General features: G+C 39.6%; 1 protein-coding gene across 3 annotated transcripts in view; it reads left to right on the top strand.

Annotated features, from left to right (window-relative positions):
* The window catches only part of LOC140463549 (uridine-cytidine kinase-like 1), a 184918-nt gene extending 172871 nt beyond the window's left edge, over nucleotides 1-12047 (top strand). For all 3 annotated transcript variants that reach the window (XM_072557694.1, XM_072557703.1, XM_072557712.1), the window contains exons 13-15: nucleotides 2432-2539; nucleotides 4765-4921; nucleotides 9327-12047. In XM_072557694.1, the coding sequence (XP_072413795.1) occupies nucleotides 2432-2539; nucleotides 4765-4921; nucleotides 9327-9403 (342 nt within the window). In that variant the 3' untranslated portion in view covers nucleotides 9404-12047. The remainder of the gene's footprint in view (nucleotides 1-2431; nucleotides 2540-4764; nucleotides 4922-9326) is intronic.
* The last annotated feature ends 7816 nt before the right edge of the window (nucleotides 12048-19863 follow it).

Below are 19863 nucleotides of genomic sequence, written 5' to 3'. Positions count from 1 at the left end.
AAGGAGTTTTAGCTTTTAGCTCTATGCAGTTGCTTGGAGTGTGAAGCTGGATATGGAAGCTCATACTTCTCTGTCTGTTACAGCTAAAAGCTGAGATTCCCTTCCTGCTAGAATTGCATATGAGACAATCTGTTTTACTGAATTTGCCTTCGCCAAGGGTGTGTTTATTGGGATGTTACTTTATTAGAACAGTTAATTAGTAGTATTTAATATATTTATTATTCTGTTAAGCATTTTGATAGTTACAATTAAATCAATTCTTTTTGTTGTCTGTATTTGAACTGTAGTGTTAAAATAAAGTGTACTATCCTCAACATTGAATAATTTGACCAACTGAATTACATTCAAAGTGTGGCACTGAAAAAGCACAGCAGGTCAGGCAGCATCGTGGAAAAATAGCAAGTTAAAGTTTCAAATCTAGGTCACTCTTCATGCAACTGAGGTTTTACAAAAAAGTATATCATGGGATTTTTCCTGACAGTGGTATTGACATGCAATGTCTTCTCATATGGCATTGGGGTAGTATTAGTTATGGGTGGCCCAGTGGAGAGGAATGCTCAATGGTGTTTACATTCAGGACTTCAGCTAATGCAAAGTGTAAATATGCCCAATCAAAAGAATGATATTTGCAGAAAAGAGTATTGAAAGTAGCACTTTCAATCATACACACCAGAATTGTTAAGAAAATCTAGCTACTATCACCTTAAAATAGAAATTACATTATTCCTTTCTGACAGCAGTTCTTCGTTCATCTTTATTCCTCCAAACCGTTTTCCTTCCTGTACGATTTTAAATTTTCCTTGGCATGGAAGCTGAAAACCTTTTCCATCAGCAAAACAAATGCTTTCAACGTTAAGTTTTTTTTTGCTTTCAAATTTTTGTGTCTTCAACTTGTTTTGGTCCCCTAACACTATTGGTTTTTTAAACATCTGTCATCATTCTGATGTTAGAACTTATTTCTAGCATCTTGAGTTCCAACCGCTGCTGTGATGGTGTTCATAGAAACAGGGAAGCAGGAGGCGGCCATTTGGCCCATCGAGCCTGCCTTGCCATTCTTCATGATCATAGCCGATCGTCCAACTCAGTAGCCTAATCCTGCTTTCTCCCTATAACCTTTGATCCCATTTGCCCTAATTGTTATATCTAGCCACATCTTCAATACATTCAATATTTTGGCATCAAATTTGGCAAGAGGGTGGGAATCCAGGCAGAAAGGCAAAAGGAAGCAGTGCAAAGACCAGAGCAAAAGTTAGAAAAGAAAAAATACAATTGGGTGACAGAATCATATGCAAAAGACGCAGATTGCTTGATTCTAAAAGGACAATGGGTATAAGGGCACTATATCTGAAAGCCCATAGTATTCAAAACAAGTTGATGAACTTGTATAAATCAGTACAAAGGGATATGATTTAGTTGCAGTTACAGAAATGTGGTTGCAGGGTGGTGATGACTAGGCATTAAATATCCAAGGGTATAAGGTAATTAGGAAGGATAGGCAGGGAGGTGGGGTCACCCTCTTAGTTACAGATGAGGTGAGGGCGATAGGGAGAGATGATAAAGGATCTAAGGAGCAAAATGTTGAATTCAATAGGGCGGAGATCAAGAATAGTAAGGAGAAGAAGTCATCTTTGGGAGTATTCCATATGTCTCCTAATAATAATTCTACACTGGCAAAGGCAATCAATCGAGAAATATCTGATGCATGTAAGAATGGAACGCAGAAATAATGGGGGACTTTAACATGCACATTAATTGGCCGAATCAAATAAGTAGAGGCATCTTGAAGAGGAGTTCGTAGAACTTGTCTGTGATAACTTTCTTGAACAACATGTTACCAAACCTACAATGAAGCTTGCAATCTTAGATCTGGTCCTGTATGTGTCATGAGACAGGTAAAATTAACGATCTCATAGTTAAGGATCCTTTTGGAAAGAATGATCACAGAATGATCGGATTTCGATACAAAAGGAAGGTCAAATAATATCATCTAAAATCATGCTTTCCTTCGCCATACAGCTCATGTGGCTGTTACTAACCTAATGCAATTACATAATGCTCTTTGTATTTACCACTATATCTCAAGGCTTCCTTAGGTTGTGGAGAAGAGACATCTACATTCAATTCATGCATAACAGTTTCTCTCAGAGGACTTTCAAGTCCTCAGCTTTTTGCTACAGTAAGCAGCAAAAGTTTGACACAAACTCTCATAATCCCAACACCTTGGCACTTTTGGGCCTTACCTCGCTAGTTTTCTCATATTATACTACTAAACAAGTTCCTAATAAATGTTAGTTTCTAATGATAAAGTTAGATTTTAATAATTAATCCAATACTGGTTGAACATTGATTTTCATTTTTCAAAAACTAAAAGATTGAAATAGTCTTGTTTTTGGTGGCTTCAAATTAATCACTTTATTTAAATTTTGTATAGCTACATTATCTTCGATTACCCAAGGATATTAGTGAGGATTATGTCATTCTGATGGACAGTACAGTGTCAACAGGAGCTGCTGCAATGATGGCAGTTCGAGTCCTTCTGGTGAGTAAATAATGATTTTTTAAAAAGCAGCAGTCACTGTTTGTTTTCAGGCACCCCTCTAGACTTTGCAAATTTGAATTGCAATCTCTGGTCAGTAAATTATGTTATTGAGAAAGGTTTTGTTGTGAGAGGTGATGGTTAGAGTGGAGGGTGGTTTTCCACCTTAATTTAAAGCATAACATTTGTGCCTGATATCTTTTATGGAACTGTGGTAAAATTTATTTTGCTTTTAATTAGGGTATTTATGTTCATTTTCATCACCTGAAGAAGGGTTACTGGACCCAAAACATGAATTTTGCTTCATCTCCACAAATGCTGCTAGACGTGCTGAGTACTTTCAACCTGTTGGAATTTTTGTTAGGGATTTGGAGCATCCTGCTCAATTTTGGCTATCTGCAGAAATACATCACTATCCTCAGGCAATCTATGACCCTCGTCCAGAATCTACCACAAATACAAGTTCAAAAATGGTGTCAAGCATGGCTATGTCTTCACACCAACACTCTTATCCATCTTCATTAACACCCTCCCTATATCCAAATCTTTTCAAAACTCGCTAACTCTACCCATATCAATGAAATTCCTCACTCGACCAAAAAGAAATCTACAGGACCAGTAGGGAACAATTCAATCTGTGTCGCCCCTAGTCCAGAAACAAATCATCCCAATCTTTGTCATCAGGCTGCAGTGCACAGATAACACTTGTGTTTCTGCGTATTCAGACAGAGCTCTGAACCATCTTTGATGCATTCTTGGAGACATATGAGAGAATAGATCTCAGACTAACCATCTGGATGACAAAGATCATTGTACCAGCTTATTGTATCTGTACAGCACTACTGCCTCACTATCGAGAACCATTCTGAGCCACTGAATATTTGGATCCACTGTCATAGTTTAGGAGTCTTCTTTCAGCTAAGGCAGGCATTGATAATGAAACTCTTTCTTCTTCAATGTGCCAGTGCTGCCTGAGGTCAACTGAGGAATACAGTGTTTGATGACAAAGATCTCAAACAGGTATAAAGCTCAGGATCTACAGGCAGCAGGGTTGCCTGCCCTCTGGTATGTGTCACTGACATGGACAATCTACAACAGACACCTCAAATGGCTGGAGAAATATCACCACCAATGCCTCTGCAAAATTCTGCAAATCCAGTAGCAGGAACAGAAGCTGTAATATCAGTGTCCTCTTTCAAGCCATCATGCCCAGCATTAAGACACTGTTTATGATCAGTCAGCTGAGGTGAATAGGCCATATCATCCACACGTCTGACATAAAACTCCCAAACAAATTTTCTACTCCAAACTTTAGCACAGCAGGGGTTACAAGGAGGGGGTAAAGGAAAAACTTGGAGGGAATCCTCAAAGTCTCCCTTGAAAGTTATGACATCCCCACCAACGTGAATCTCTTCCCAAGACCACCCAAACTGAAGAAAAAGAACCATGAAGGTTCCAAGTATTTTGTTCATCTCTCACAGAGTCCATATGGCGGCCAAATGAAAACAACAGATGGTATGTGCAGATACCTGAACATCCCATTCACTCCTCTTATCAAACAATACCTGCCTCACGTAGCAGTTTGTGTTGGATCCAACATTGAACGCTTCAGTCATTTCAATTTTGGAGTTATCTTTAGTCTTCAGGGACTGCTAAGAAAAAGAAATGGTATTGGGACTATTTATTTTTATTAGTATGAATTAATATACAATATGTGATATCACAGAAATGAGTCCAATTGTTAGAAGTACGGAAGAAGAACCTTGATGTTTAATTTCCTTCTCAGAATTATAATGCAGTCTAAATACTTACTTGTCTCATCTTTTTTTTGTTTTACTCTAAGCAAAAGGTTCAGAACTCATTCACGTTGGGTGAATACCAAAATGTGATTTCTGGTCAACCTGCAGAAGTATTTGTAAACTTTTGGATCTAATTTCATATTATTTAGTAGAGCATTGTCATTTGCAGCTCTAGATTTTGTGGAGCAATATGGTTCTATGAAATTGTTGTAAAGATGCATCTATTTGAATAATGTCTGCCACGTTTATGATTCTTGTAATTCATTACTTGATTTTCATTACTTTAACATTTCCATAATAATTTTATAAAATAATATTAGTGTATGTAGTTCTAGTTTTGAAAAGAAAACTTGCTTCTAGTTTAGCATCAGTTTCAATATGGCAGCTGGTGAAAGCTACATCTCTTAAAATTTGTCTGACTTATTTCAGGATCATGATGTGCAAGAAGATAAAATTTTCCTGCTCTCATTGCTGATGGCTGAAATGGGAGTGCACTCGGTGGCGTATGCATTTCCTAAGGTTAACATTATCACCACTGCTGTAGACAAGAAAGTAAATGATGAATTTCACATTATTCCTGGAATAGGTAAGGTTATGCATGAATTGGAATATAACCAAGGAGGCTTCTTATTTCTTCCATGCTCCAGGTAGATCAGATGTTTGATTATTTTTTCATTTTACGAGTTCCTCACCACGATGACTAGATGTTATGTTAGTAAATAATGGTAGGAAGTATTCCCCTTATTTTTCAAGGTATGAAGGACTGGAAGGCTGTTATTGTTCAGTACATACTTCAACAGAATCATAAAAGTAAATTTTAGGTGTATGATTAAGTTCTAATTAAAGATTATAGTGGGAGGGTGGGACCTGAGGCCACGAAAAGATCAACCATGATCTTATTGAATGGCAGAGTGGGCTTGAAGGACCAGGTGGCCTATTCCTGCTCCTGGTTCTTATGTTCTTATGATTTAAGACATTTTTGAGTTACTATTTAAGACCAAGCCGTATAGAACCTATTGGTTTTGATTTCCCTATTCTATCATTTTCATATTCTGCATTTGGCTACTGAGATATACTCCTCATTACTGTACATTTTTCTGTGCCAATTAACTTATTCTTATTGCTATTTTTGAGAAATTTTAAACACTTGAAAGATTAATTTTCCAGGCTCAATTTTGGAACAACTGAGAAAAGTGATTCTGCCTTGAAATTTTGATATTTTGCTTTTGGACATTGAGGTTGTGAAAAGTGCTATGTAAATGCAAGTCCTTTTCTTTATATTTATCAACATGATGTTTTTTCTTAAGTTTGAATTTTGTTTTAATTAAATGAATCAATATGTGTACTTTTTTCAACAAGGGCGGTAAAATAGTATGGTTGGTACAAGTAACAAAGCATGGACTGAAGTGTGAACTGATGTTAATGTAAAATTAGCACCTGCTTAGAGTTGAGTATGATGGAAAACAAATTGATAGCAAACATAAATTATGGGATTGAACAAGAGAAGATTTACAATGGTGTGTAAATCAGTATTGTACACACAAGAGGATGATATGGGGATTCAGGGGTTTAGACTGTGAGTTTTGGACGAGAGTGTGATGGACTACCAAAATTCAGCATACAACTCAGTCAAATATTTGAATTTGTCATAAATTGTTTGATTGTTAGGTGGCAGTGCAGGCTTGTTGTGTGTGATCATATTATATTCTTGACTGATGGGTATTTAGGAGTGTAGAGCAGAGGTTGCAATCAGATCAACCATGATCTCATGTGGCAGAGCAAGATCAAGAGGCAAAATGATCTTTTCTTGCATTTAACTCGTATGTTTGTAAATAGAATACAGATAATTCTGTTAATTCTCAAACTGTCATCCGTGCTTTTTGTCAGGCAGATGGGGTGCACTTAAACACCGAAACTGATTTCATTGCGGGGTAATTCTATGAAGAGTTCAAAATTAACTGGAAGGTCATAAGAACCAAGAGTTAATATTACAGGAACGCCAAAGTGCACAGGATTAGTGTTTATACTGTTTCCAATGTGTCTTTGAAGTTGCAAGTATACCACATCAGCTGCTTTGCTCTCATTAACCTTGTTTTTTCCTTCTTCAGAAAAAAGAAATCTAGCAAGTCAGTTAAATGCATTTTCCCTTAAGAAATCCATGCTAACATTTTATTATTTCAATGCATGCTCGTGTGACTATGTTTTTCTAAATTATTGTCTCTAGAGGTTTTTCCAACAATAAAGTTAAACTGACTGGCTGGCAGTTGTTGAGCTCATCTTTATTTGTGATTATGACAAGATCAGGCAGTCCTTCCATATTCTTCTTGGCCTCATGCAACGTTTGGCAGCAGTCTCCTCCCAACACCTCTTCACCATTGCCCAGCTGGATGAGACAGAAATTGCTTGGTTCCATTCTTATCTATTTAATCATAGAGAATCATCAAAAATCATTTCTTTGGCACCTGTCCTATGTCCTTTATCAACACTATCTGAAAATGTTTCAGTTTGTACACGTACGCTGACACATTTATCCAGCTTACTTTCCCACCACCTCTCATCTCCTCCACTGTCTCTAAATTGTCAGGTTGCAAATGCAAAGTGGAATACTGAGTGAGCAGAAATGCCCTTCAAATAAATATTGGTAAGATCTAAATCCTTATTTTTATCTCTACTACAAATTCTGCTCATGAGCCATGGAATCCACACTTCTACATGGCAGCTATCTGAGGCTGAACCAGAATGTTTGCAACCTTGGTATCATACTTGATCCCAGAACGAGCTTCCAACCATATCCACTCGTATCAATAAAACTGCATATTTCCACCTCTATTACATATCTGCCTGTGCAACTGTAACTGATGTTCTGCCACTGAAACAGTCATTCATGTTTTTGATACCTCCAGTGCTGAATATTTTAATTCATTCCTAACTGGCTTTCCAGCCAGTTGAGGCCATCCTAAACCTTTCTGCCAGTGTTTTAATTCACAATAAATTCAGTTCATCTAACATCTGGTATCTGCTAACCTACACTGGCTCCTAGTTAAGCAATACCTTAACTTATCCACATGTTCAAAATTCCTCCTTATGTCTGGAATATACTCCAGCCTTACAATCCTCCAAGATCCAACACTAGAGAGCATAGGTTTAAGGTGAGAGGCAAAAGATTTAAAAGGGAACACTGGGACAACTTTTTCATGCAGAGGGTACAGAATGAGCTGTCAGAGGAAGTGGTGAAGGTTGGTACAATTACAACATTTTAAAACGCATCTGGATGGTTATATGAATAGGAAGGGTTTAGAGGGATATAGGCCAAATGCTGGCAAATGGGACGAGATTTATGTAGGATATCTCGTCAGCATGGACAAGTTGGACCAAAAGGTTTGTTTCTGTGCTGTATATCTCTTTGAGTCTATATCTGCAATCTCCTAATTATGACCTCTTGAGCATCCCTGATTTTAATTGCTCCACCACTGGTGGCTATGCCTTCGGTTCAACTCATGAATTTCCTCCCTAATCCTGTCCACCTACTTTCAACCACTTCTTTAATCCTATCTTATTGTCTAAACCTTCAGTCATCTGACCTAAATATCTCCCCATGTGACTGGACATCATTTTGTTTTAAGCCTTTGTGAAGTATCTGGACGTCAAGGATACTGTTTAAATGTAAGATGTTGTTGAATCTCTGACTTCTCATTCTAGACCTGTGCCATTTTTTGGGAGCTCCAAGGATTCATCCTTGATCGCCTCCCCTCCTCATTTACATGCAGTCTCTCGGCAAAACCTCATCTGAAAATATACATGCATAACCAATAGGGTCATCAGTGTGCTATTTGACCCTTTGTGACTGCACCACAATTCAGGAAGTGATCGAAACATAATATCCTAGATGTTTGACTATTTAAAACAGAGATGTGATTTTAAAAAAATTCTCCAAGAGCCATGTGTATCTCGGTTTCTCTTCCTGGAAAGGTTGTAGTAGCAGAATCTTTAACTATTTTTAAGGTAGAGCTGGATAGATTCTTGATAAGCAAGTGCGTGAAAAATTATCAGGGTTAGGTAAGAATGTGGATTGGAGGTTACACTCACATCTGTCATGATCTTATTAAAAGAAGAAGGCTTAAGGAGCTGAATGGCCTAATCCTGCTTGTTTGCTTAAGTGAAGACAATGGGTGATCTTCCACCTTAACTCTACTTTCTAGTAATATTTCTATAAATAGTAGCACCTGTAAATTTGATCAACCTCCATCTTAAATATGCATGATGATTTAACATCCACAATTCTCTGGGGTGGAGAATTCTAAAGTTTCACAGCCTTTGCATTAAGAGATTTTCGTCTCAGTCCTAAATGGTCAACTCTTTGTTTAGATTACTTACAGTGTGAAAACAGGCCCTTCGGCCCAACAACTCCACACCGACACACAACCCACCCAGATCCATTCCCCTACATTCACCCCTTCACTTAACAGTACGGGCAATTCAGCCAGGCCAATTTACCTAACCTGCACATTTTTGGATTGTGGGAGGAAACCGGAGTACCCGGAGGAAACCCACGCAGACACTGGGAGAATGTGCAGACTCCACACAGAGAGTCGCCTGAGGCAGGAATTGAACCTGGGTCTCTAGCACTGTGAGGCAGCAGTGCTAACCATGTTCTGAGGTTGTGACCCTGTGTTCTTGACTTCCCAGCCATGACAAACATTACTCAACATTTACCTTGTCAAGCTACTTTGAAGTTTCTATGTTTCAGCCTTGAATCACCTTGGGAGATTTCTCTGCATTAAAGTGGCACTATTTATGTGAAAATTTTCAATAACTTCCATACTCTTAATTAAACACTTAAAGGAAAGTGGGAAGAAAAGGGAAATATTTGTATTGTTTAAACTAACCGAGTAGACTAACAACTTTTAATATAAAAAATGTACTATAATTTTAATATTGGTCATTGTGGGTTGACAATAAGCATTGATGTAATAAATGTTGTTAATATTTAGGTAACTTTGGAGATCGATACTTTGGCACCGATGCACCATCTGATTGGTTTGAGAGTGATGAGGGCATGGAATACTAAGTATTTTACTGAATATCTGAGATATCCAAGATGGCCTGGAAGCAGAAGGATTGTTTGCTATACCTGAACATATTTTTGACTGTATCGAAGAGCAAGCTGAACATTCCTTTTCTGAATTCATACTGTCAATTAAGATGTATTTTGAATATTTTCAAATTTTCAAGTTTGTTATAACATTTAAGTTAGCATTTTTAGTTCAGAATTCACATTTAGAATGCCAGCTATTAGTAAAATGTAACCGATTTCAAATAATCTAGTCATTTGTAAAGTATATAAATGAGAATTGGATCTGCTTGAGTTCAGTTTCAGAAGTTAAAAACTTGAACTTTTTTAAAGCATAACTGAAAAAAATCTAATGGCTCCATTTGTAGTAATTCTGTGTCTTTTTAAGTAAGCAATGAAGGTATATAACTTATTTATATATCTCCCAACTAGTACTTCAAGTAGTTTAAACTCAGCAGGAGTGATAGAATTTATGGAGAGAGGAGAGTTAATGTTTTGAATCCAATATAACAGTCTTTGGAATGTTTTAAAGCATAGTGGTATCAGACTCAAAGTTAATTTTGTTTCCCTTTCCACAGATATTGCCAGACATGCTGAGTTTCTCCAACACTTTGTTTTTGTTTCAGAACTCCAGCATCACATTACTTCATTTTACTTCAGCCATGTTTTCTTGTAAATTGCAATGCTATCATATATATAAATATCACTATTTAAACATGACCCATTGGTCACAAGTAGTATGTTGATCACATGCAATGTATTTGCAAAGATTGTTCGTTGAAGATTCCTAGCTGAGACTGAAATAAAGTTTCACTTTTGCATAAATTCATATTTAATTAAAATTTGTCTTCAGTCACAAAGACTTCACATAGAATCTCCTTCAATAGAGGTTCTAATAAGTATTCCTTGAAAATCCTTCCTACATCTCATGTGAACCTTTAACTGTTCTGGGATCTGTTGTGAAAATAATGTAGGATCAGCTGCACTATCACAAAAAGAAGCCGATGGAAACTAATAGCATTGTTTTTTTTGCATATTAATTTAATTAATTGCACATAAGTAACATCAGTGATCCTCTGGAATTGAAAGCTTGGCTTATTACCTGATTTCACTTCTTAATTTAACCACACATTCAATTTTATAAGTTCATGATCTGTCATTATGAATGGTGACTACTTGTTAAGATAATAGTTGAAAAATAATCAAGTCCCACAGCACTTGCAGATTAACAGAATAATGGGATCCAAATGCTTATCTCTGTCCATGGTTATATTAAATTTTGAAGTTATGATCTAATCTCCAGGAACAATACAAAAACTGTAGTATTGTAGTACAATATTGTAAAACTGTAGTAAGACAAGGCTTCCCAAAGTGGAGGTCAGGACCAAGGGTGAGGTCACAACCTGAAATATTAGAATCACAAGCTCTTAGTCAGCAGAGGCTGGCATGGGGATTAGCCCTCCCCCTGAAAAAAAAACAAATCACATTCCAATCCTTTGCTCCCATAGGCCCCCCACCCCACCAAGCTCAGAGTCAACTCTCATAATTCTCACAGAAAGATTGCAACAATTTTCAAGCCTTGAAATGAAGTCACAGTGAGGGGGAGAGAAATTGGAAAGCCCTGCTGCAAATAAGGAGCTTGAATTTTTCCACTTATACACCACATTGTTAAATTATGAAGAAAATGCTTACATTTATGACTAGCTTTTCATGTTATAGGGATGTGCTAAAGTTCTTTACAGTCAATAAACTACTCTTATTTTGTACCTACTTTCTCTGTGTATTCTTTCATGGAATGCAGGCACTGCTGACTAGACCAGCATTTGTATCCCATTTCCAAGAAGTAGTTAGGAGTGAGCTACACTGACTAGATCTAGAGTCACATGCAGATCAGACTAGGTCAGGATAGCAGATTACAATCCATAGAGATTGTTGATGGATGGGCTTTTGTGACAATCAGCAGTGGTTACATGGTCACCATTAGGCTAGTTTTTTTTATTGAATTCAAATTCCACCATCTGCCATGATGCCATTCAAACCCTTAGAACATTATTCTGGAATTCTAGATTTTCTGATAACACTACCACTATGTCACTGCTTCTCCCATGAACACTTAATAAATTGTTAAATTTTGCAAAATCAGACGTATAATCAATATTAACTTGCTTTTATTTTGTTTAAAGAAAATATGGTTCCGATTTTCCTTGGAAATGGCAAGAATCTATTGAGACTCAACTGTATTTGAATACAAATGGAACCTGAAGGGTTATGCACCATAAGTTACTATTGATTAACCAGATATTCATGTAAACTGAATGTTTTAACAATTAAAATGTTAAATATTGTTATGCAGTAAAGTAACATATAAATGCATGTTAAGACCCAAAAGGCAGCAACAGCAGTGTTGACTTTATTATTTAGTGTGGCAAACGGGAGAAGCGATATTAAATTTGCTGACTGAAAATGCAAAACCCCTAAATGTTCTATGATATCGTTTTTTTTTAAATATGGAAATGTGCAAATGTCAGAAGTCATGTAATGCACAATGTATGTATAAATATTCTGCAACCTGTATTGTTTTAACTGTACATTTCTTGCATCTGATAAAGTTTATATTACATTGTGCCACATAACAAATGAATAGTGGATATTTCTCATTGTTATTCCAGTTGGGAGATGTTCACACCACATGGATGATCATAACAGCACTATAGCAAGATAAACTCTAATATTAAGGCTTACGCTATCTCATTTAAATATGGGTCCATGCACAATATTAAAATTTTAAGATTCCAAGTACAACTTACAATGGTTTATGATTCTACAACAAGAAAGATGAAATGATTCAGATTACAATATAACTATTGCTGCTTCTGACATTTTTATAGCGGCACAGCACTTCAGTGCCTCACTGCACAAGGAAACCGGATTTGATTCCAGCTTCGGGTCTGCATGAGGTTTACATGTTATCCCCAGGTCTGTATGGGTTTCCGCTGGGTGCTACGGTTGCATCCCACAGTCCAGAGATGTGCAGGTTAGGTGGATTGGCTATACACAATTGTCTGTACTGTCCAGGGATATGTCAGTTAGGTGGATTAGCCATGGTAAATGTGGGTTTTACAGATAGGGTAGGGGTCTGATGGAATGTTCTTTGGAGGCTCATTGTAGACTTGATGGACCGAGTGGTCTCTTTCTGCACTATAGGAATTCTATTTGTAAAACAAGAAGGCACAAATTTTGACCGAAGTTCTTGTGCTTGTCATTCATGGAACCAACAAGTATGTAGAACTCCATGGCGTTTAGATTAGATTACATTACAGCGTGGAAACAGGCCCTTCGACCCAACAAGTCCACACCGACCCGCCGAAGTGCAACCCACCCATGCCCCTACATTTACCTCTTACCAAACACTATGGTGTGTGGCTTTCCTGTAAGCCACACACACAGACCAAGTCCTAAACTATGAAAGCAACCACCCCAACACACACAAACGAAGTTGCATCAGGACACTATTCAAAAGGGCCACAACACACTGCAGCACACCAGAACTACAAAAAGAGGAAGAGGAACACCTATACAAAGTATTCACCAAAAACGGATACCCTCGCAATTTCATCAACAGATGCCTAAGGGAGAGACAACGGAACGAGGACATGCCGCAACCCAAAGGACTAGCCACACTACCATACATCAGGAGCATTTCTGAACTGACAGCCAGACTACTGCGACCACTAGGACTCATAACAGCACACAAACCAACCGCCACGCTCAGACAACAACTCACCAGAACAAAGGACCCGATACCCAACATGAGCAAAACTAATGTAGTGTACAAAATCCCATGCAAGGACTGCAGAAAACACTACATCGGACAAACAGGAAGACAGTTAACGATCCGTATACATGAACACCAACTAGCCACGAAACAACACGACCAGCTATCCTTAGTAGCCACACACACAGACGACAAGCAACATGAATTCGACTGGGACAACACTACCATTATAGGGCAAGCCAAACAGAGAACAGCCAGGGAATTCCTAGAGGCATGGCACTCATCCACAGACTCTATCAACAAACACATCGACCTGGACCCAATATACCGGCCACTACAGTGGACAGCTGGAACTGACAACCGGAAGCGGCAGAGACAGGCCACTATAAATGCCAGAGGAAACAGCACAGAAGCGCTTCACAGGAGGCTCCCAAGCACTGAGGATGTCACCTAGACAGGGGACGAAACATTTGCAAGACAAATTCCCAGCTCGGCGAACAGAACCACAACATTGTTATAAATGCTGAATATAACAGATTTCCTTTTTTGGTAATATTACATTATCTTGTTATCCTGCATATCCTTTGTTCTTTCATTTTCCCCACTGAAACTTCTGTTAATGGGAAAGTTATGAGAACATAATTTTAAAAATAACTATCAGCCATTGAAAGACATTTTGCTGTCTTTCATTTCCTATGGTCTTATCCCACAGTCTTCCTCAACTCAGTTCTGCTTCACTACTATCCTTCAGGGAAGGAAATCTGCCATCCTCACCTAGCTTGGCCTACATGTAACGCCAGATCCACAGCAATTTGATTGGCTATGTCAGAGGGCAATGAGAGTCATTCAGTTGCACCAATCACTACAGAGTCTCAAAGAAATCAAACTGAGTGGATCACCTGGCTTCGACCCAGGAAAACACAACGGCAGAAACAGTCCTATCAACCCTACAAAGTCATCCTTATTAACATCTGGGGACTAGTGCCAAAATTGGGAGAGCTGACCTCCAGACTAGTCGAACAACAACCTGACATCATCATACTTAGTGAATCATACTTTACAATGTCCACGACATCACCATCCTGGGATATATCTTGTCTGACCAGCAGGACAGACCCAGCAGAGGTGGCGGCACAGTGGTACACAGTTGGGAGGGAGTTGCTCTGGGAGTCCTCAACATTGACTGTGGACCTCATGAAGTCCTGTGGCTTCAGGTTACACATGGGCAAGGACACCTCCTGCTAATTACCACATACTGTTCTCCCTCAGCTGCTGAATCAGTACTCCTCCATGTTAAACAACACTTAGAGGAAGCACTGAGGATGGCAAGGGCACAAAATATATTCCCTGGGTGGGGAATTTGAATGTCTACTACTAAGCGAAGCTCAGCAGCATTACTACTGATTGAGCAGGTCAGGTTTTGAAGGAAAACGCTGAGTTAGAAGGTGGTGAGGGAACCAACAAGTGGAAGAAGCATACTTGACCTCATATATTGCTATCTACCAGCTGCAGATGCTTCTGTCCATGATGGTATCATGAGAGTTCTTATGGAGATTAAGTCCTGCCTTCACATTATAAAGGCCTTTGTGTCATGTGGCATGTTCACCGTGCTAAATGGAACCAACTTCAGTTATCAGCTCAAGACTGGGCATCCATGAGGCACTGTGGATCTTCAACAGCAACAGAGTTGTACTCCAGCACAATCTGTAAACTCATGGCCTGGCATATCCCCCACTCAACCATTACTACCAAGCTAGGTGATCAACTCTGGTTCAATGGCAAGTGAAGGAGGGTACGCCAAGTGTAGTACCAGATGTCAACTTGGCGAAGCTATCAAACGGCATAAGCAGCAAATGATAAACAGCTAAGTGAATTCACAATCAACTGATCTGATCTAAGGTCTGCAGTCCTGTCACATTCATTTGTGAATGGTGGTGGACAGTGAAAAAAACTCATTGGAGGAGAAGGCTCCACAAATATCCCCATCCTCAATGCTGAAGGAGCCCAGCTTATCAAACCAAGAGAAAATGGGTTTAATGGCTATTTAGGATTGTTAAGAAGGCATGTGGTGCGTTGGCGTTTATTGGTAGAGGGATTGAGTTTAGGAACCCCGAAGTCATGCTCCAGCTGTACAAGACATTGGTAAGGCCGCACCTGGTATATTGTGTACAATTCTGGTCACTGCATTATAGGAAGGATTTGGAAGCTTTGGAAAGGGTTCAGAGGAGATTTACTAGGATGTTGCCTGGTATGGAAGGAAGGTCTTACAAGGAAAGGCTGAGGAAACTGAGGCTGTTTCCATTGAAGAGAAGAAGGTTGAGAGGTAGCTTAATATAAGAGGCTTAGATAGGGTGGACAGTGAGAGCCTTTTTCCTTGGATGATGAAGGCTAACATGAGGGGACGTAGCTTTAAATTGAGGGGTGATAGATTTAGGACAGATATTAGGGGTAGTTTCTTCATGCACAGAGTAGTAGTGGCTTGGAACAGCCTGCCTGCAACATTAGTAGCCTCACCAATGTTAAAGGCATTTAAATGGGCATTGGACATACATATGGAATAATAATGGTACGGTGTAGATTAGATGGGCATCAGATTATTTTCACAGGTCGGCGCAACATCGAGAGCCAAAGGGCCTGTACTGCGCTGCAACATTCTATGTTCTAGAAGGATGAAGCATTTCAGCCAGAAGTGCCAAGTAAATGATCCATATCAGCCTCCTCCAGTGGTTCCCAGCATTATAGATACCAGTTTTCAACCAATTCAATTCCCTCCACATGATATCAAGAAATAGTCGGAAATACTGGATACTCAAAAGTTATAGGCCCTGACAACAAGCCAGCAATAATACTGAAGACCTGTACTCCAGAACTTGCCAGTCCCTTGCCAAGATGTTCCATTACAGTTACAATACTGGCATCTACCCAATGTGAATAATTGCCCAAGTATGTTCTGTACATAAGGAGCAGGACAAATCCAACCCAGCCAATTACCGCCCCATTAGTCTACTCTCAATCATCAGCAAAATGACCAAAGATGTCATCAATAGTGCTCTCAAGAAACACTTGCTCAGCATTCATCTGCTTGGCGTCGCCCAGTTTTGGTTCTGCCAGGGTCATTCATAGAACATAGAACAATACAGTACAGAACAGGCCTTTCGGCCTGTTGTGCCGAACGTGTGTCCTAGCTTAAGCACCCATCCATATACCTATCCAATTGCAGCTTAAAGGTCGCCAATGATTCTGACTCTGCCACTCCCACAGGCAGCGCATTCCATGCCCCCACCACTCTCTGGGTAAAGAACCTACCCCTGACATCTGCCCCTATACCTTCCACCCTTCACCTTAAATTTATGTCCCCTTGTAACACTCTGTTGTACCCGGGGAAAAAGTTTCTGACTGTCTACTCTATCTATTCCTCTGATCATCTTATAAACCTCTATCAAGTCACCCCTCATCCTTCGCCGTTCCAATGACAAAAGGCCGAGAACTCTCAACCTATCCTCGTACGACCTACTCTCCATTCCAGGCAACATCCTGGTAAATCTTCTCTGCACCCTCTCCAAAGCTTCCACATCTTTCCTAAAGTGAGGCGACCAGAACTGCACACAGTACTCCAAATGTGGCCTAACCAAAGTCCTGTACAGCTGCAACATCACTTCACGACTCTTGAATTCAATCCTTCTGCTAATGAACACTAATACACCATAGGCCTTCTTACAAGCTCTATCCACCTGAGTGGCAACTTTCAAAGATCTATGTACATAGACCCCAAGATCCCTCTACTCCTCCACCTTAATAAGAACCCTGTATTCCGCATTCTTATTTGTTCTTCCAAAATGGACAACCTCACACTTTACAGGGTTGAACTCCATCTGCCACTCCTCAGCCCAGCTCTGCATCATATCTAAGTCCCTTTACAGCCGACAACAGCCCTCCTCACTATCCATAACTCCACCAATCTTCGTATCATCTGCAAATTTACTGAACCACCTTTCGACTCCCTCTTCCAAGTCATTAATAAAAATTACAAACAGCAGAGGACCCAGAACTGATCCCTGCAGAACTCCACTTGTAACTGGGCTCCAGGCTGAATATTTCCATCTACCACCACTCTCTGACTTTGACCGGTTAGCCAGTTTTCTATCCAACTGGCCAAATTTCCCTCTATCCCATGCCTCCTGACTTTCCGCATAAGCCTACCATGGGGAACCTTATCAAATGCCTTACTAAAATTCATGTATACTACATCCACTGCTCTACCCTCATCCACATGCTTGGTCACCTCCTCAAAGAATTCAATAAGACTTGTAAGGCAAGACCTACCCTTCACAAATCCGTGCTGGCTGTCCCTAATCAAGCAGTGTCTTTCCAGATACTCATAAATCCTATCCCTCAGTACCCTTTCCATTACTTTGCCTACCACCAAAGTAAGACTAACTGGCCTGTAATTCCCGGGGTTATCCCTATTCCCTTTTTTGAACAGGGGCACAACATTTGCCACTCTCCAGTTCCCTTGTACCACCCCCGTTGACAGTGAAAACGAAAAGATCATTGCCAACGGTTCTGCAATTTCCTCTCTTGCTTCCCACTAAATCCTAGGATATATCCCATTCAGCACCTGACCTCATTATAGTTTTGTTTCAAACATAGACAAAAGAGTTTAATTCCAGAGGTGAGGTGAGAGTGACAACCCTTGACATCAAGGCTGCATTCAACTGAGTGTGGCATCAAGGAACCCTAGCAAAACTGGAATCAATGATTATCGGGGCAAACTCTCCGGTGGTTAGAGTGATACCTGGCACATAGGAAGATTGTCATGGTAGTTAGAGGTCAGTCATCTCAGCAAGACTTCCTCAGGATAGTGTCCTAGATCCAACCATTTTCAGCTGCTTCATCAATGACCTCCCTCCATCATAGTGTCAGAAGTGAGGATATTTGCCAATGATTGCACAATATTCAGCACCATTCATGACTCCTCAGATACTAAAGGAGTCCATGTTCAGGTGCAACAAGATCTGGACAATGTGCAGGCTTGAGCTGACAAGTAACAAGTAATATTTGCATCACATAAATGCCAGGCTATGACCATCACCAATAAGAGACAACCTAACCACCAGCCCTTGATATTCAATAGTGTTACCATTGAATCCCTCACTATCAACAGCCTGGGGGTTATCATTGATGTGAAACTCAACGGGACTTGTCACAGAAACACTGGCTACAAGAACAAGTCAGAGGCTGAATAACTTACCTTCTAACTACGAAATTCTGGATTAGTGGTGCTGGAAGAGCACAGCAGTTCAGGCAGCATCCGAGGAGCAGTAAAATCGACATTTCGGGCAAAAGCCCTTCAAAAGGGCTTTTGCCCGAAACGTCGATTTTACTGCTCCTCGGATGCTGCCTGAACTGCTGTGCTCTTCCAGCACCACTAATCCAGAATCTGGTTTCCAGCATCTGCAGTCATTGTTTTTACCTTCTAACTACCAAAGCCTATTTCCCCCATATGTAAGACACAAGTCAGGAGTGTGAAGAAATACTCCCCACTTGTCTGGGTGAGTGTAGCTTCAACAATACTTTTGAAGCTTGACACCAGGACAAGGCATTCCATCCACTCCTTCCATCGCTGACGCTCAGTCACAGCAGTATGTATTGTCTACAAGGTGCCCTGCAGAAATTCACCAAGGATCCTCAGGCAACACCTTGTGAACCGACGACCATGTCTATCTAGAGGAACAAGGTCAGCCGATGCATGGGAATGCTACCACATTCACATTCCCCTCCAAGCCATTCACCATTCTGACTTGGAAAAACATCACTGTTTTCACTGCCATTGGGTCAAAATCCTGGAATTCCTTCTTCCACACCCTTCCCCCCTCCCATGACATTGTGGGTCAACCCACAGCAAGTGGACTGTAGCAGTTCAAGAAGGCAGCTCACCACCACTTAAGGGCAACTAGGGGTGGGCAATAAATGCTGGCCAGCCAGTGATGCCCACATACCACAAATGAATAATTTAAAAATTGTTTATATGATTTTGGTCACATGTCAATGATACTTAACAGCCATTTAATATGCAGAATTTGCCTCTGATATTAATCTCTTCAGTCAATCAAAATATGCATCATGTAAAGCTTCCGCATTACCAATAGATCTGTTGAATGTCCAAATTATGAAGATGGGAAAACACTCATCATGAGACTGAAATTAAAAGGAAAGTTTTCCTGCTGTATCAGTTTTTGATATGAAGCTGTTTTGAGTGTTATGAGTTCTACTGCAATAATTTATTCTATTGCCTCTACCAGTTAGGGTATAAAATATCTGTGGCAGGTTAATCTTCATACTGACAAATTGTCATCATAAATTAGTTTATATAATCACCCCAGGATTGTTTTTTATACTTCTTGGATACAGGAAAGTAATGAAGGATCAGGAAGATGATTGCTAAGGAAGTTTGATCCATAAAGCCACATGTCTCAACCTATATTTCTTCAGTGAATATTTGCCTGGTGCAAAATTATCTTTGTTTTCCAGTTGCTCTACCTTACACATACTCGTACTATCCATGATTGTTCTTCTCCTTCCTTTCGCATTAGTTTATCTTAAAGTTGGACAAATCTTTAATTTTGTCTTTTGATGATATAGTCAAGGAAAAGAGTAGTTTTTGTGACTTAGTGTTTGAGAT

Source organism: Chiloscyllium punctatum, chromosome 3, assembly GCF_047496795.1.
Source record: "Chiloscyllium punctatum isolate Juve2018m chromosome 3, sChiPun1.3, whole genome shotgun sequence".
In the NCBI taxonomy this organism is placed as follows: Eukaryota; Metazoa; Chordata; class Chondrichthyes; order Orectolobiformes; family Hemiscylliidae; genus Chiloscyllium; species Chiloscyllium punctatum.
Note: the sequence above shows the minus strand (reverse complement) of the source record. Positions and strands in the feature narration are given on the sequence as shown.